At 44.3% G+C, this 17,352-nt stretch overlaps 1 protein-coding gene across 3 annotated transcripts in view; it reads right to left on the minus strand.

The window, feature by feature from the left end:
• LOC102170232 (transducin-like enhancer protein 1) overlaps positions 518 to 17,352 on the minus strand; it is a 91,618-nt gene continuing 74,783 nt past the window's right edge. For all 3 annotated transcript variants that reach the window (XM_005683807.3, XM_005683808.3, XM_018052101.1), the window contains 6 exons: positions 9,580 to 9,829; positions 7,554 to 7,801; positions 3,997 to 4,144; positions 2,218 to 2,368; positions 1,251 to 1,327; positions 518 to 1,107 (listed from right to left, as the gene is read on the minus strand). In XM_005683807.3, the coding sequence (XP_005683864.2) occupies positions 1,000 to 1,107; positions 1,251 to 1,327; positions 2,218 to 2,368; positions 3,997 to 4,144; positions 7,554 to 7,801; positions 9,580 to 9,829 (982 nt within the window). In that variant the 3' untranslated portion in view covers positions 518 to 999. The remainder of the gene's footprint in view (positions 1,108 to 1,250; positions 1,328 to 2,217; positions 2,369 to 3,996; positions 4,145 to 7,553; positions 7,802 to 9,579; positions 9,830 to 17,352) is intronic.

The raw sequence follows: 17,352 nt of genomic DNA on the forward strand, positions 1-17,352 counted from the left end.
TAATGAGATAAAACCAGCAGGTACCTTTCTTCTACAGTTTAATGAACTCCATAACTTTGTGGATATCATCAGTCTTAACACTAAACGCAAGTCACCTCCATTTCTTGAAATGTAAAGCCTGTAAAGGGGGACTATAGATCTGAAAGCGCCAAGCTTTCCTAGAAAAACAGGGTATTCTGTCTCCCAGTGAATCTCCAAGAAAAAGTAAAGCTTTAATTGACAACCTCGAATCACAAGAGTATCTAAACAAAAGAATGAATCTTGGCTTAAGTCATGTTATGTTAGCTTTCCAAATAATATCATCATTAATAAACCTTTGGTTACTTATTATTCTTCCTCTTGACTTCCTGATTAACTCAGAAGAGGTAATTAGGTCCTAGTGCACCAGGAGTCTGAGCCCAAATATATTTATAAAACGAGAAGCACATTTTAAAACTTCCTCTACAAATTTCTGAACTTCGCTTATAGAACCCACACCAATGATTAAAAACAATAACGGAGGAGAAGGAAAAACCACTTATTGGTACTAAAGCCTTTACTGTAATAAACCAAATATATTTACAATTTATACAAATGTTTAACCTTCAACAAAAATACAAAAAAAACATTTCACAAGATGCAAAACCAGGAAACGAGTTCATTGGAGACACCACTGATCTACCAAGGACAGATAGGAGGGAAACCACAAGTAACAGAAAGGTAATCTCGGCAGACCTCACAGAAAGAAAAAGATGAACTCTGCCTGGGCTGGCAGGCTCCGTTCATGGAGCCTGCAACCCTCACCCCTCTGTCCACGTTGCCTCGGTGCTCCATTTGGTCTAGGTAGATAGGTGACCTTCTCTTGATGTGCTTGTTGCCTCCTCTTTGTAGACGCAAAGTAGTTTTGTGTCAAGGCTTGGAAACAGGTTTTTGTGTTTTTAAAGTTACGACTTTTCTATTTCTACAAATTCAAAACATTTTGGCCCAATTCAACTATAAACATTAAACCACATAATGTTTTCAGTAGATGACTTCATAGACTGTAGCCTTCTTGTCCCCTGAGCCAGTGACAATGTATTTGTCATCCACAGAGATGTCACAGCTGAGCACAGATGAGGACTCTTTGGACTGGAAGAGAAAACAATGGACGTGTGTTTGGTGTGGAATAGAGATGCTCCAGGCCCTGTCCCTCCAAGGCACCTTCACTTCCAGCATCATCAGGAACACTGTAGTCCAACTGTTGCCATTCTAGGCAAGGAGCACTGACTTACCTGGAATATACTAGCTCCATAGGGGGTCCTCCAAGCATTGAGGAGGTTATCTTTTCCAGTACTCACAAACCATTTACCTAGAATTAGCAAAGGAACAGGTAATAAGATCAAAATTCCTGGTATATATTAGCTACCTGAACTTAATCAAACTCAGAGCATTGTTTAATTATAAGCTATCATGCCCAAGGGTGTGACATAAGTAGAGAGGGCAGGTTTTAAATATGGGCTCCATTGTGAACCATCTGTGATCTTGGGTTTAATCAAAGTGGTAGCAGGGACCATGTCAGTCCCATGAGCCACTGGATACATGACAAGTAGCTTCACAACCAGCACACAGTGGGTCCTCTGTCAATCAATGAAGCTATTTTCTGTTAGTCTCCTTATGATAAATGGGACTTGAAAGGATTGAATGAGGAATCTAAGTTAAATGGCAGATAGGATATATGGCACATAGAATGTGGTCAGTAATGTGATAGCTATTAATCCATCCTTCATCTCATGAATAAGTATTCCCCATGAACTTCTCTCCTCATTTTCCTCACTGCAGAGTGTAATGGTCTGGGTGCCCCGAAATGCTCCCTTCTCTCACCATGGGCTCCTCATCCTGGTCAGTCCACAACGACCTCCTCTACTCCTGCCCTATTCTCCTACAAACTCCCACCCATCCCCCTCAGAGGGGTACTTAACTGCCCTCCACCCACACTTCTGATTCTCTTCACTAAAAACAAACATGCATCAAAACCTTGTATTAGGCAATTTTATCGCCTGCTGACTTTTCTCAAATTAGGGAAACAGACCGAAACAGACATCACTATGCTCTGAGAGACAATTTTAAGACAATAGAATGATTGCATCCAGCTGCTCAGAGAACAACATTTTTTCCAGATATGATCTCCACTGTATTTTTTTAGAAGTATTTTCCATTTTGGCCACCGGCGTCCTCCGGTTTCCTTTCAGTGGAACTCACCACAATAAGCGAATTTTAGGGACAGCACACAGCTCTCGTGGAGATGTAGCTGGTACTTGTCAGGCTTGTTCACGTGGAGGACTTCCACGTTGCTGCTCTCCATGCCCACGGCCAGCCACTCTCCAGTTGGGCAATACCCAAGGGAGAATATCTACAAGAAGCAGAGAGGCTCACTGAGTAGTTTGCCCATATAGACCTGGGAAGTGAACAGACAACAAAGGGGAAAACTAGCAAGAACAGGAGGACGTAATAAGTAAAGCGCAGGCTGTGGCAAAGTCTACAGGTCAAGCAACCCAACTCAGGTAAGTCAAGTGTTAAAGACCTTTAAGAAACAAATTGAGAGAAAGAAAAACAACACTTACTCCATGGGTGATAAAATCAAGAAATAAATTCTCAGGAACTAATAAAGTTATTCATGCGTGTTGTCTGAAAAGGTTGTCTTTTACAGTTAGTGGTGGTGGTTTAGTCACTAAGTCATAACCAACTCTTGCAACCCCATGGACAACAGCCCTCCAGGTTTCTCTATTCATGAGATTTTTCAGGGAAGAATACTGGAGTGGGTTGCCATTTCCTCCTCCAGCGGATCTTAATGACCCAGGGATCGAACTCCACGTCTCCTGTATTGCACGTGGATTCTTGAAAGCCTGTCTTTTATAGATACTAACTGAAATACTTATGGATGAAATGATACAATGTCTGGGATTTACTTTAATAAACATAATCCAGTGTTTGGGGGCAGGGATGACAGATGAGAGGATTATGTGTTAGGAACTGAAGTTGGGTGATGGGCATATGGAGTTTATCATATAATTCTCTGTGCTTTCATATATGCTTGAACATTCTCTGTTCTCATATATATTTGAAATTTATCATAAGAAGTTTTTTTTTTTTTTTAATATAAAAAAAGGCAGACCGAAAATAGAATCCTAACCATAATGAAAACAGGGCTGGAAAGGAACAGGGAAGACTATAAAGAACTCAACAAAATTTTGACAGGGACATGAAATTTAGTTGAATGTATAGTTGCTTTCCATTTCTGTCCTATTTTTCTGAGTCGAATTATTTTTATTTCCAAAATAAAAAGTAAATAAGTCATGACAAAACAAAACAATTCCACCATCAGAAAACACTTAACATGGCACGCACTGTCTTTCCCCAAACAGGCCTAGATTCAGACACTTGACATCTAAATAATCTCCACAATGCACGATCAAAGTTGCCATTTTCCTATCATCTCAAAACTCCATAAATCTAGTCAGCCATGACTCCAATTTCTAAGGGATGACTAATACAACAGGCATCCACTGAGATACCACTGTATTTTTTAAGCTCCCTGATGTAAGTGAAATGAATTAACTTGTAGAGCTGTTGTGATTTTTCTCTACTACTTGTGACATCCCTGCATATTTTTAAAGGTCTATTTATATGAGAATCAAATCATCTCTCACCCCTACATCAGATGGTGAGAAGATGGACAACACATCAGACCCTGTACGTTCTTCACGGCACAAATTCCTGCAATGAATTCACCGATAAACAAAACAACTAACAACTCTTAACCTACAGCATTTTAAAAGCCAGCCTAAGTGTTTCAGGGTGATTTGGGTGTGTGTGTGTGTGTGTGTGTGTGTGTGTGTGTGTGTCTGTGTGTGCGTGTGTGTGTGTCTCAGATGAAAAGTCCGGTCTGTTTGTCTAGCTCCCACTCTTCTGGGGGTGAGGGTTGGGGAGGGCGCCACACACCGAGCACCGTGTGGGTCCCGGGGAGGGCCAAGCGTGCACCTGGGAGGTGAAGTCGTGCTGCTGCAGCTGCCGCCCCTCGCGCAGGTCCCAGGACCGGACCGTGTTGTCCAAGCCGCCCGTCCAGAGCTTGGTGCCATCGTTAGAAATGTCAATACAGCTGGCCCCGTCCGTGTGGCCCTGGAATTGCCTGATAAAACAAACCAGATTGAATAATGATTTCCTGCCAGAGCTCAAGGTAAACACTGTTGTGTTGTTAGTTTTGGACTCGCCGGGCGTATGTCATCTCCTCAGTGTCTGCTGATGTGCAAGATCAAACCAACCTTCTTCCCTCGAGGAGGAGAGGAAACGGCACCTGCAGATTTTCTTTTCCTTTTTTCATGATCCAAGTGCTGAAGAAATGGAATGCTGTTTTAGGTCACCACACAGGAGAAGTTAAATACGCTCCAAGAACTATTCTTACAAATCTGCTGGAAGGTGAAATTCCTCCCAGGTCTGGAAAAGTGTTTAAGTGCAAAAAGGGGAAAAAAAAAAGACAAACACAGAATCCCAAGTGTATTCCTTACAGAAAGAGGCAGGCCTTGCCTCTAACCGCAAAGGCCTGTATCACCACATCATGGACTCGGGGCCCAGGAGCACACCCATTTCCATGAGTGAGTAACACTGAGATGCCCTTCGTGCCAGCAAAGCATGAGCTCATGTATTGACTCAACCTCGCGTTCTCTATTAGAAAAAGCCCTGCGTTAGGAAATCTGGACTCCTGGAGACAAAGGGGCATGCCAGCCTCCTGACTCAGACGCACGGGGCAGAGGGAGCTGATTGCTGACTGACCCCTGGGCACGGTCCTGCCTGGAATCCCAGCACAAGGCCTTTGTTCTTTTGAAGGGGAATCTCGTGCCTCAGTAATAACCACCACCAAAGACCCAGAGAACACACTTGTGGTTGCCAAGGACAGGATGGGGTGGAGGGAGAGGGATGGACTGGGAGTTTGGGGTTAGTAGATGAAAATGTTACATTTAGAGTGAATAAACAACAAGGTCATACTCTGCAGCACAGGGAACTTCATCCAATCTTCTGAGATAAACCATAATGGAAAAGAATATAAAAAAAGAATGTATATATGTATTTCTGTACAGCAGAAATTAGCACAACAGTATAAATCAACTATACTTAAAACACATACACACACACACACACACACACAATGAATCACCACCAAGAATGACCAACCAACAGGGGTTTGCTGAGCACAGATGTTCTACCAGGCCTCAGGTGGGGCTTGCTGAAGGGAGGGTGATGTAACCCACCACAGGGCTGATGGTGTGGGGGGTCATGGGCCTGGTTTTGCAGACCAAGAGGGAACAGGCAGGGGAGTGACTGGAATAGGAGAGAGATGTTCCAAGGCTCGATCACAATGATCACATGATCACAATGGCAAACCAGGCAGAATCCATGAGAGAACTGCTTGGGAACTCAACACTCAGAGCAAAGTTTCCACTGCCTCTTCTTCCTGTTAACTTACTATTCCCACAGAGCTTCACACTTTAAAGCTGTGCTTGGAATGAAAAGGGCATGGAGGAGAGGATGTGAGCTCCACTGCTGCCCTGAATTCTGAGACAAGATACAAAGCAGTACTTCCGAAGTCTCTCTTCTGAAAACTACTCAGAACTTCCACCATGGTCTTCTCCCCCATGCACCCCAACTCTGTCCCTCAAAGTCCCAGCCTGCGTTTTTGTCCCCGCTGGTCCTCTAGGCCTATAGCAGTCCTACCCCACCTTTCCAAAGTGCTGCTTTTCCATCTTCAAAAAGCTTGCGAAACCCAAGGACCTCCTTTTCATTTCAGCCTCTGAATTTTTCTTACCTCTGAAACTCATGAAATACCTGGACTCCTTGAGAACAACTGTTTCTCTGGGGACCCAAGCACGTAGTGGGTGCTCATTTCTCCATCCCTCCATCTACCTATCTCAGCTCTGCACTAAGGCTCCTAGAAAGCAGCTTTTAGGGCTGTTCAAAACATGCTGGGTCACAGAGATACACAGATATTCAACAGACTCTGTACTGCCCTGTCACACAGGGTGGCCACTAGCTACGGGTTGCCAGTCCAAACAGAGAGACGTGTGAGGCATGACCCCATCATGTCCAATAGGTAGTTACTCCCCAGGGGCTGGCACAGAGCAGGAGTTCAGGGCACACGAGAAGGCAAGGTGACCAAACCCCTTTGCAGCGCCTCCATGATAACATCAGGATAAAGCAGTGCACAAGTGACAGGGGTTAAACAGATGAATACTTGAAAAGCGCTTCAAACGAATATGTTGAAAGTGTATTTATTAAGTAAAAAAAAAGGCAGAAAACAAAGAAAAAAAAACCAACAATCACTAGGCTAGAAGTTTGAAGTGGCTATTGGCTCTGGCTCCAGTTGTTCACTTTGCTCATTCTGAGTTGCCCAGAGAGTGACAAAAATAAAATAAAATAACTGCAGACTGTCACCCACATGCAGGGACAGAGCCTGGTGTGGTAAGACTTGGTAGATTTCTACAGAAAAGGCTGAAGAGTGAGCTGCTCTAAAGAGTTCCATGCTCTCTTCCTTCCCTCCAGCCCTTGGCCTGGAAGCATGGAGGGAGTTCTGCTAAGTAACCTATGGGTTTAAAAATGTACCACACGCAGTGTTTCTAAGTGAAGATGAACTGTGACATGAGAGGGCAAACACAGGCCCAATCTGCCTTAGATGTTTAATCAGTGCTTCCTTTATTTATTTATTCATTTTTTTTTTGGGTGAGTGGGGGGCTACTCCCTAGCTGTGGTGCATGGGCTTCTCACTGTGGTGGCTTCTCTTGTTGTGGAGCACAGGATAGGCAGTTGTGGTGCATGGGCGTATTAGCTGCCCCATGGCGTGTGGGATCTTCCCAGACCAGGGATTGGACCCATGTTCCCTGCAATGGCAGTCAGACTCTTAACCACTAGACCACCAGGGAAGTCCAGGGCTTCCTTTTCAAAAGGCTTTTCTCTAACATCCCAGACACCAGCATCAACTTGGCCAGAGGGAGGGAGCTGGCCAGAGCCGAGGAAGGACACAAAGGTGGCAGATTCCAGGCAGCTAGGCTTGTTCCTGGGGGAAATGACCCCTGGACACGGCTTATTTAGTTATTGAGAAACACTGCTACTTTAAAACCATTTTGTGGGTTAAATTCGTGGAATCTCTTCTAATGTTCTTTTGTTGATTTTCTGTTATCCTGTATCAGTTGGTTCCTGTTTGCACGTATGAGGTTCCAGGCAAAGCCAAAAACATCTAGCGTTGAGGACCTTTTGTACCTCCATCTAATCCATGGTATTCTGCCCCTTGGCAAAGGCCAGGGATGTTTTTTAAACAAATCTGGCATGAAGAATAGGAACATTATGGAGGTAAATATAAAGTCTGGGTGACACCCAAGCACGGCAGCAAGAGTGTAAGCTCCTGAGGGCAGCGACACGGTCCTGACACCCAGTTCCAAGCCTGGCCTGTGTGGGCTGAGAACCTGGGGACAGGTAGAGCAGTAGGAGAAATGGGGGGAGGGGCCTTTCTGACCCAAGGAACCCCAACTTAGGAAACCACCCCGGCTCACCTCACCAGCGTCTGGTTGTGCAGGTCCCACACAGCGATGTTGCCGTCGCTGCAGCAGGAGAAGCAGACCTTGGAGTCGGGGCTGATGGCCAGGGCGTAGCAGGCGGGGGCCGAGGACGTCAGCTCTGCCTTAATGCGCGGGGTGGGAGCCGCCAGGTCCCAGATGGACAGGGTACTAGCTTCCCCTCCCACTATGAGAGTGCAGCCATCAGGGAGCAATTTGCAGGAACGGATGTAGTTATCCCTGTTCTGTGAAATAAACATAATTCAATTGTTATAATGCATGACCAAGCAGTAACAATGCCATGTTCTCTAACGGCTATCCCGGTTGTTGATTTAAAAAGTGGTATTTCATGGACACTAGCAAAGCAAGCATTCTATAGCAAAGATCCGGGTCTGATGGCCACTGGCTCCTTTGGAGTAGTAAACAAAGCAACCTCAGAGGACTGCTCAGTGCATGCGAGGGCTCACACATAACTCTCACTGCTGCCTAGTTTCCTGCTGAAGAGACGAAACTCAGTACATGGAAGGTGGGTGTACATGTACTTCTCTATGAAAAAGACCACTTTCCAAAGCTAGTTTAGAAATCTTTGACCTCATTACCCTGTTATTTACTATTTGGAAAATGCAGACTTGCTGCCTGGGTTTTACCCTGTTATTTACTATTTGGAAAATGCAGACTTGCTGCCTGGGTTTTGGTTTTCATTACTCTTAAGTCTCTCTGCCTAAGGCTTGTACCGTGTCTTCATTAGCCAGATGGATCCTTGTCTGGGAATTTAACACAGCTGCTTTCTCCAGTTGTAACCTGGCTGCTGTCATATTTAAGCCTCTCAATCCAGAGGCCAAAGAAATTAACAAAAGAAGGCATCTACCCATCAAAACCCAACACATTAGAAAGGAAGGTGAAACCTAAAATAATCCCCCCGCCTCCACCACCACCAACAAAGAAGTAACCGCATCCCCACCAGAAACAGCCAAAGTGTTTACTGTGCTTTAACCATGGCCTATTGTTCAGAGGAGAGAAACTGTAACCAGTGTGATTTCAAAAAAATGAGCGCTACAAAACTCTCTCACTACCATAGAATGTTAAGTTGTGTTTAAGTATGTTTCCTCATGTTTAAGTATGTTTCCTCATATTTAAGTTTCATTAATAGATACATGTTTAAGTTATTTGATTACAAAAATAAATCAAGGACTATCCCAAAGATCCTTGTCATCTCAAAACCACAGTCTGTCTTCTTTTTGAAAACACCCTCTCCAGAATCCTTGCTGTGTGCCAGGCAGGCTGTAGGTCAAGGACCACAGGTAGCCTATAGTCTGCTCAAGGCCAATGGTACATGGTCTATGAATGGGTACCATACATGGGTACTCTGTAAAGGACATGTCCCAACATGTTCTATGATCCCTAAAAATGCAACATGGTATTCTCGTACTGTGGGAGTGGGGGTGGGGAGGTGGCATAGGTGCTTGAAGGGAGCACTCCCTCCCACCCCACTGCCCCCATTCTGCTGATGGCTGCCCTGATTTCGTGCAGTGTGATCTATTAACTCTTTTCTGAAGTTAAGGTCATAAAACTCAGTCAGATCCCCCTGAAAACACAGCCCCTGTTCAGAATGGTTCTATGTCACGTTATCAAATGTTTACTCTTCAATATTTATCCAAAGGCTGCAGGGAAATTAAAAGTGGAGTGGAGTCCAGAGCTCAGAGTCCAGGCCTAGCTGCGCTCCATCCATTAAACGGGACACCCCCTTCTGAACACACATTCAAACAAGAACAGCTTCTGTAAACTACCGTTGAAATATTTTTTAAAGAGAAATCCATCAACTCTGGGATTTAACCACTGAAACAGCAACAAATGAAACCTTCACGCTGAGGGGAGAGGGTGGGGAGAGCTAAATGGCTAACACAGGAAACAGAATGGGCTTCCATTTCCTCATAATGGGAATAAAACCCAGGCCCCGACAGCGATTTCCTTATTGAGTCTCCAGGGGGAAATTACCCTGGTGCACCGGTTCCTTCTCACTCACCAGACAGTCGAGCTGAGAGACGGGGCTCTTGTTGCCGGGGTGGCTGATGTCCCAGACCTTGACGCAGCCCTTCCCACCTGTGTATACGTGTCGCGTGGGGTTGCTGATGGTCACCGCGCACACCACCTCCCCATGGCTCAGGGTGTTGATCTGGCGAGCGTGTCGGGGGATGCCAGGGCCGATGAGGGCATCTGGGGGGAAGGGGACGGGCTGCATCTGACCATCTGCAGTAACGTGGAAGGAGTATGCTCTTTTGGAGATGGGATGATTAGGGAGAAGAACATGAGAGAAGACAGAAGAAATATTTATCATAAAGCAATTAATCATTACCACAGTATACTTCTATGAGAAAGACAAAAGAAAGATTCTTGCTCTGCTTTCCTTTTGAAAGCAATAGAAGTTGAAGTGTTTATTGATGGAACAAATGAAATAAATAACAGCCAAAGTCTAGGGTATAAAAAATATATATATTGAATAATATTTAAAATTTTTATAAAGATTTTTAAATTGTACTGCTTTATTTCATAAAAAAATTCCTTCAAAAGAACACGAAATGTACTTGCAAATTACCGTAAATTCCTCCTTCTATGTACCTAGCATAATTGCATGATTTCTTAGTACAATTTAAAATAATTATTTTTGATGCTTAAGATGAAGCCCTTACAAGCTCATAATAATTACACATGGTACAGTATACTTCAAAATCAACAAACAAAAACAGCTTTCTAAATGTACCAGTTTAATGTTTGGACTTAAAACTCTCTTCTGCATAATTGACATAAAACAATAAAAGAGAATGTCTTAAGTTAAATGATTCTGTGATAAAGACTTCAAGTTTCCTCCTCAACTACCTCCCTGTCTACTTTGGCCACAAAGCACAGTTTATCAAAGGTAGCAAAACTCCCAGTAAAAGATGACTCCTCTCAGCTTTGCTCTGGCCAGGTACGCCCATGTTCTGTCTGATGAGATGTAGGCAGAAGCTGCTGGGTGGCACTTAGTTCATAACCTAAAAGAAAGGGAATCTGGGGGATATGGAAACTGTCTGTACTTTCCATACAATTTTGCTGTCAGCCTAAAATTGTTCTAAAAAAATGTTTATTAATAAAAAAAAAGAAAGAAGAAGAATTTAAAAAGAGGGAAGGGAGTGTGCCTTCTCCTTTCTCTCTTTTCTGCTAACTGAACTATGAGCATGATAACTGGAGCTTCCGTAGCCTTTTTGTGTCACAACCTGACTTTGAAGATGGAAATCAATTGCTGAGGGGCACAAAACAAAATGATAGGATGCACAAACCCTGGGGACACTATGGGGCTGTGATACCTGCCCTGGGCTGACAGCCAGTATCTTTTATGGGAGAGAGAAATGAACTTCTATGTTCTTTTGGCTATTTTCTTCCCTGTTAAATACAGACAAACCTAATCCCAGTGTACACTTGTTTCTAAACCAAAATGTTAAAAGCTTATTTTTTCTTTAACAATTTAATTACTTAAACTCCAAGCACTAATATATTACAGATACTATAAAATCTCTACAAAGAAAAGACCCTGTAGGGGATGGAAGAAATAGGAGTGATAATATTTCCCACCCACATCTGAACTAGGCACTTTGAAGCCCACTGCTTTCACTTTCTTCTTATTCAAAGCATCACTTGGTAATCTCGAAGTGCAACATTAAACCTCTCTAAGTCTGCACACATAAACAACAAATGAAGTATGTAGGGTTTTCTCCTTCCCATAACCCTCTAGGGTAAGTCTGGGCTCCTTCTGGAACTTATCATTGGCACCTTGAAGTCCCTTAACAGATTCTAAAGACTATGGGTATTAAATATAGAACTTAAAATTTCATTTTAATGCTAACTCAAAGTTTGAAAAATAACTAAGCATGCACAAAACTGAAAACTGATACAAGATATCAGGTTTCTACCTGCTTGCACATAAAACCCACATTAACTTCCTTAGCTTGAAAATAAAATATCTGTCCTTATTTTTCTTCCATAAAAACAAAATATCAAATATATGGAAAGATTTTAAAAGAATTTCTCCTTAGGCTCTAAGAATCTTAGAGTACGAAAAGGCAAAAGGAATCTTAGATACATTATCTCCTGGCAAACTGGTTCCAATAACTAATATTAAATGGCTATTTGGCCCAAATCCTTAACGTTACCCTTAATTTGAAAGACAGAATACACATGATGGGAACTATGCAGAATGTCATAGGAAATAAATATGCAAATAAAACAATTATAGATCAAGGCACTTATGTCACTAGACCACTAAATCTGTATTTTTTAATTGAAATATAATTGATATACAGCATTATGTAAGTTACAGGCATATAACATATTGATTCACAACTTTTAAAGGTTATACTCCATTTATAGTTATTGTAAAATATTGGCTATATTCCCTGTGTTGTACAATATATCCTCGTAGCTTATTTACACATAATAGTTTGTGTCTCTTAATTCCCTACCCCATTTGTCCCTCCCTGCTTTCCTCTCCCCACTGATAACCACTAGCTTGTTCTCTACGTCAGTTAGTCTGTTTCTTTTTTATCATTAAATCTTCTATTTTTTAGCCCACAGTATCCTTTGGTGTTGTTAGTCCTTATCAAGTCCACATGATGTTTTGATACATGCACATTAGAATTAACTGAACCTATGCCATTTATTCTGGAGAAGGCAATGGCACCCCACTCCAGTACTCTTGCCTGGAAAATCCCATTGACGGAGGAGCCTGGTAGGTTGCAGTCTATGGGGTTGCTAAGAGTCGGACAGGACTGAGCAACTTCACTTTCACTTTTCACTTTCACGCATTGGAGAAGGAAATGGCAACACACTGCAATGTTCTTGCCAGGAGAACCCCTCTCCCCTGGGACAGGGGAGCCTGGTGGGCTGCTGTCTACGGGGTCACACAGAGTCAGACACGACTGAAGTGACTTAGCAGCAGCATGCCATTTATTACATGGTATTTGGAGTTGGAATCAAAAAGCATTGTATTACTGCCCTTGAAGATAAGACCACAAGAACTGGGGTTGAAGTCTATCCACATTCCAACTTATGTGACCCAGATACCAGGCACCACAATCTAGGTCTGAAGATAACAAATGAACGATGGTCAACATGGGGAGAAAACTTGCTTCTTAGAGCTTTCTGTAATTTCTAAAGAATTACAGCAGATGTGAGGGTTAGCTTTTCTTTTTGCCATAAATCAAGGTGGGCACTTCCAGGTAGGCAGTTTCTATCAGGTGCCATTTTAGCAATTCTGGATTTTTAGGGGAAGGAAATTTTATCTGCTTCCCCTGGAACTCTGCTTATTATAGAGTTAAATGTTCCAGATTAAAACAGATGCACGAAGTACAGACGGAGAGCTGCATGCTTGTCTTTGGAAGACACCCACCTCTCTCCCAGGTGTCCTCTTCTTTAAACCACACAGGAGGTCTGTGATCATCATACTTAGGCAGTTTTAAAATTGATTCACAGTGCAGAGAACTGCTGCCAGAAGCTGTGAACATTCGTCCATCCCAGGGGAAACCCATACGGATGTTAATACATCAGTCACAGGGGGCCTCAGAGGAAGCTGGCGCTGCCCGCTGTGCTGGAGAGCTTAATCAAATGAACAGATCCCAACGAGGCACAGGGCAGGTGCGGGTCACAGAGGGAACGATGGAAAGGAAAAACCAGGGAAGCAAATGAAACAGCTTGGAATCTGTAATTCACCTCCAGGAAGAACATGAGTGTCTTTGAGAAAGCCCACTTCAATGGCACATCCTAACAATGTTGATGAGGTCCCAGAGGTAAACTTTGCCTCTTTACTGACTGAGAAACTAGGAAAAGTAAGATCAACTAGGAGGGGGTATTTATAAATGGATAGTGTACATTTATAAATACTTCTCATGCCTGAATTTAGAAAGAGACCAGCCACAAAAGAATGCATATGGCATGACGGCATTTATAGAAGTTCACACACAGGCAGGATTTACCTCTGGTATTAGAAGTTGGGGTGGTGGCTCCCCTTGAGACTGGAAGAGGCATAGATAAGGTTTCTCGGGTGTTCTTTGTGCAAAGTCACTGGGCTATACACACATGATTTGTGTACTTTCCTACACATGTGCCTCTATTTTTAATGCTTGGATTCATGGGAGGGAGGCTCAAAATGGAGGGGACCTATGGCAGAAACGTCAATCTGAGTGAACTCCGGGAGTTGGTGATGGACAGGGAGGCCTGGCATGCTGCGATTCATGGGGTTGCAAAGAGTTGGACACGACTGAGCAACTGAACTGAACTAAACTGAACTGATGGCAGAAACACAATATTGTAATTACCCTCTAATTAAAAATAAAATTAAAAAAAAAACCTTGGATTTGTTTATTCAAGAAAAAGGGGAGGGGCTTTCCTGGTGGCTCAGTGGCAAAGAATCCACCTACTGATGCAGGGGAAACAGGAAGAACCTATATGCCACAGCACAACCAAGCCCGTGAGCCCGAACTACCTGAGCACAGACACCTTGAGGCTGTGCTCAGCAACAAGAAAAACCACTGCAATGAGAAGCCTGAACAAGGAAACTAGACAGTAGCCCCCACTCGCCACAACTGAAGAAGGCCCACACACACCAACAAAAATCTAGCACAGCCAACAACAAACAAATAAATCTTTAAAAAGAAAGAAAAAGGGAAGAGGAGGACTCCTGACCACTGTAGGCTGGGTCCACAGCCAGGTTGAGAGCCCAGACCCTGGATTTAAAGGGACGTGAGCTTCAGGGGCCCCAGTTCACAGCCTCACTGACTATGGTCTTCCTAAGGGACTTAACTACCTGCAGCCTATTACGTATCTGTTTCCTGATAGACAAGATAGAAATAATAATGAAACATAAGAGCCGCAGGGGTGGTAGTAAGGAAAAAAAGGGCCAGCAGCTGCAAAAGTGCAAAACACTTAACACTGTGCTTGACACCTGCAGGGGCCTTCAGGAAATGACAGCATCGATACTAAATACCTGTGACTTAAAAAGAGGAAAGTGAGGCGATGTTGAATCCAGGGCTCTTATCTTGACCAGAGGACAAGTGTGACAGCCAGGAATGCAGAAAGGGAGGAAGGCGTGGGGTGGGAGCCAGGAAAGCATGTGGTGATGGCGAGGCCAGGAAAACCAGGATACCCATAAATCCTAAAAGGCTAGGTGGGGAGACAGCACAGACAAAGACAAGTGGAGGATGTTTAGAGAAAGCATTGTGGCCAAATGTGGGGTAGAAAGGAGGAGCCTTGAGTGATGGGGCCTGGTTAGGGGCCATCTACCTACACCCCAGAGCCTCGGAGAGCTGAGTCCCCAGACCCGGCTGTCTGAATCAAGCACTTGCAGATCAGGATCTAATTCTGAAATCTGATGGCAGAACTGAACAGAATAAAGCCCACTGGACGTCGCAGATTTAAAACCTGAATGAAACTGAACTCTTTTGGAACCAGGGACTCTTTACTCCTGGGGCACACAGCAGAGATGGAGGTACGCCGAGTCCCTGCAGGTACTGCAAAATAGGAAATGGCACCGCGTTTCCAGGAAGCAGGTTCTTTCCCTAGCAGACTGGCCCTGTTCATAAAACTACACTGTGTTCCGTGGTCAGTGTTAGAGTTGTGGGTTTGCTGGAAGTAGGCAGGATCCAGCACGCAGTAATGAGGAACCAGGGACCCCAGCAATGAAGGCTGTGGCCAAGACCCTGCTACCTGTGGACTTGGCCCTCCTGAGTGAGAATTTCTTACTGTATTAATAGATATAAAAATATATATATATATGATCAGATCAAAACCTTCACTCACTTTTTATGGCTCACCAAGCCTTCACAATTGAGTGCCTATGAGCCTCAGTTCATGTGACCATCTTGTAGCTTAAATTCCTAGCCATGTGGCACAACAGGCCATTCCCCTAAAATATCGCACACTGTCACATTTCCACGTAGTGCACAAACTCTTCCCTCCTGCCTAGAATAGCACTGCCTCCCCTTCGTGCACGTCTCCTCCCCACTCTCACAGCTTGCCTCGACTCCCCAGGTGCCATGAGTCCTTTCCCAGTGCGCTGATTCAACAGAAATCAGTACCATGCTGAGGACGACTGCCCACAGTTATATCTATCTCATTCCCGAGTCCCCTGGGGACAGCTGGGATGACTGCACCAGCGAGCATACAGCTGGTGCTCAGTAGAAGAAACCGAATGTCTCAACTCATTAATTGTTACCTAATCACTTACGAATCGAGGCATGAAAGACTGCTCCAGTAAGGAAAGTGAGCTACAAAAAGGTGGGTAGTCCACTTGGGCTCTGCCAGCCAACCTTCCCAAAACACTTATACCAAATGTGCCTAGGAGGTGGTTTCTCTAAGGGGAGAGGCAGTCCCAGAGACACAGAGCTGATGAAGAGCAGAACAAGAGGCAATGAGAACAGTAACTGTGAAATCCACAGGCCACCCCATCAGCACAACCTGGTGGATGTGAGACCCCCTCAGACATCAGCTGCGGCAGAAGTTGCCGTGGGCCATGTGCGACAAGCTGGTTCCTGAGTCTGGGTGCTGAAGAGCATACAGAGAAGCTTAGGAAGTGAGGGGACCCAGCCCAGAGTTTCGGTTTAGTCACTGGTGAGATGTGGAGACCATAAAGAAGTTATCTGGGTTGCATTTCCCTATTTTTACAGCGTGCTGTGACAAAACATTCCCTGTAAATGTGACTGCCGAGGTGTGGGGGAAATGATGTCATGTGGGAAAGCACTCGCAGGAAAGTAGGAAGCAGAATATAGATTCAACTTTTGGTTCCCACGTCACAGGAGGCAGCTCGCCATCCCTTATTATTTACTGAGGAGGGACAGCAGGACAAGAGAGCATGCATAACAGGTCCAACTCAGCTCATACAAAGGAGGAGTCAGCCAATCACAGAAGTGGGGCTCTAACCTCTACCTTCGCTTCCAAGTCACTACTACCTTTGACACTCTCTCCTCAAGAGGGATTGTGGGGCCCACCAGGATGGAGACACCTTCCCTACACAAAAAGGGAACACCAGGCATAATCCATGTGCTTCATGAAGGAGGCCTGAGGGCTGAGGGCTGTGGCATCTAGCTCATTCTAAGACAGATGAGAATAATGTTAAGTTATCATTTTGGATGATGCTCTCAGCCTCAAGAACTAGTAGAGTGAAGGTGGCAGCTGGGACTGTTGGGATGTGGACTCACAGGAAAATCAGAGCCATATTATTCTAAGATTCAGCGGGGGAGCGGGGGGGAAGTCCTCAGGTATATAATTCATCTACTAATGATAAAAATCTTTGCCAATCTAAAAAGCTCTACCTTTAATAATTTTTTTAGGGTCTGTAGAGTCCCTTGGACTGCAAGGAGATCCAACCAGTCCATTCTGAAGGAGATCAACCTGGGGATTTCTTTGGAAGGAATGATGCTAAAGCTGAAACTCCAGTACTTTGGCCACCTCATGCGAAGAGTTGACTCATTGGAAAAGACTTTGATGCTGGGAGGGATTGGGGGCAGGAGAAGAAGGGGACGACAGAGGATGAGATGGCTGGATGGCATCACTGACTCGATGGACACGAGTCTGAGTGAACTGCGGGAGTTGGTGATGGACAGGGAGGCCTGGCGTGCTGTGATTCTTGGGGTCACAAAGAGTCGGACACGACTAAGTGACTGAACTAAACTGAACTGAACTGATGCCTAACTTATAACATCTGTTAAATCCTTTACTTCTTTCACAGGATTTTCTCAGTTTGGCCTCTGAGCATCCCCCCAAACAGCAAACA

This window comes from Capra hircus, chromosome 8, assembly GCF_001704415.2.
Source record: "Capra hircus breed San Clemente chromosome 8, ASM170441v1, whole genome shotgun sequence".
Taxonomy (NCBI): domain Eukaryota; kingdom Metazoa; phylum Chordata; class Mammalia; order Artiodactyla; family Bovidae; genus Capra; species Capra hircus.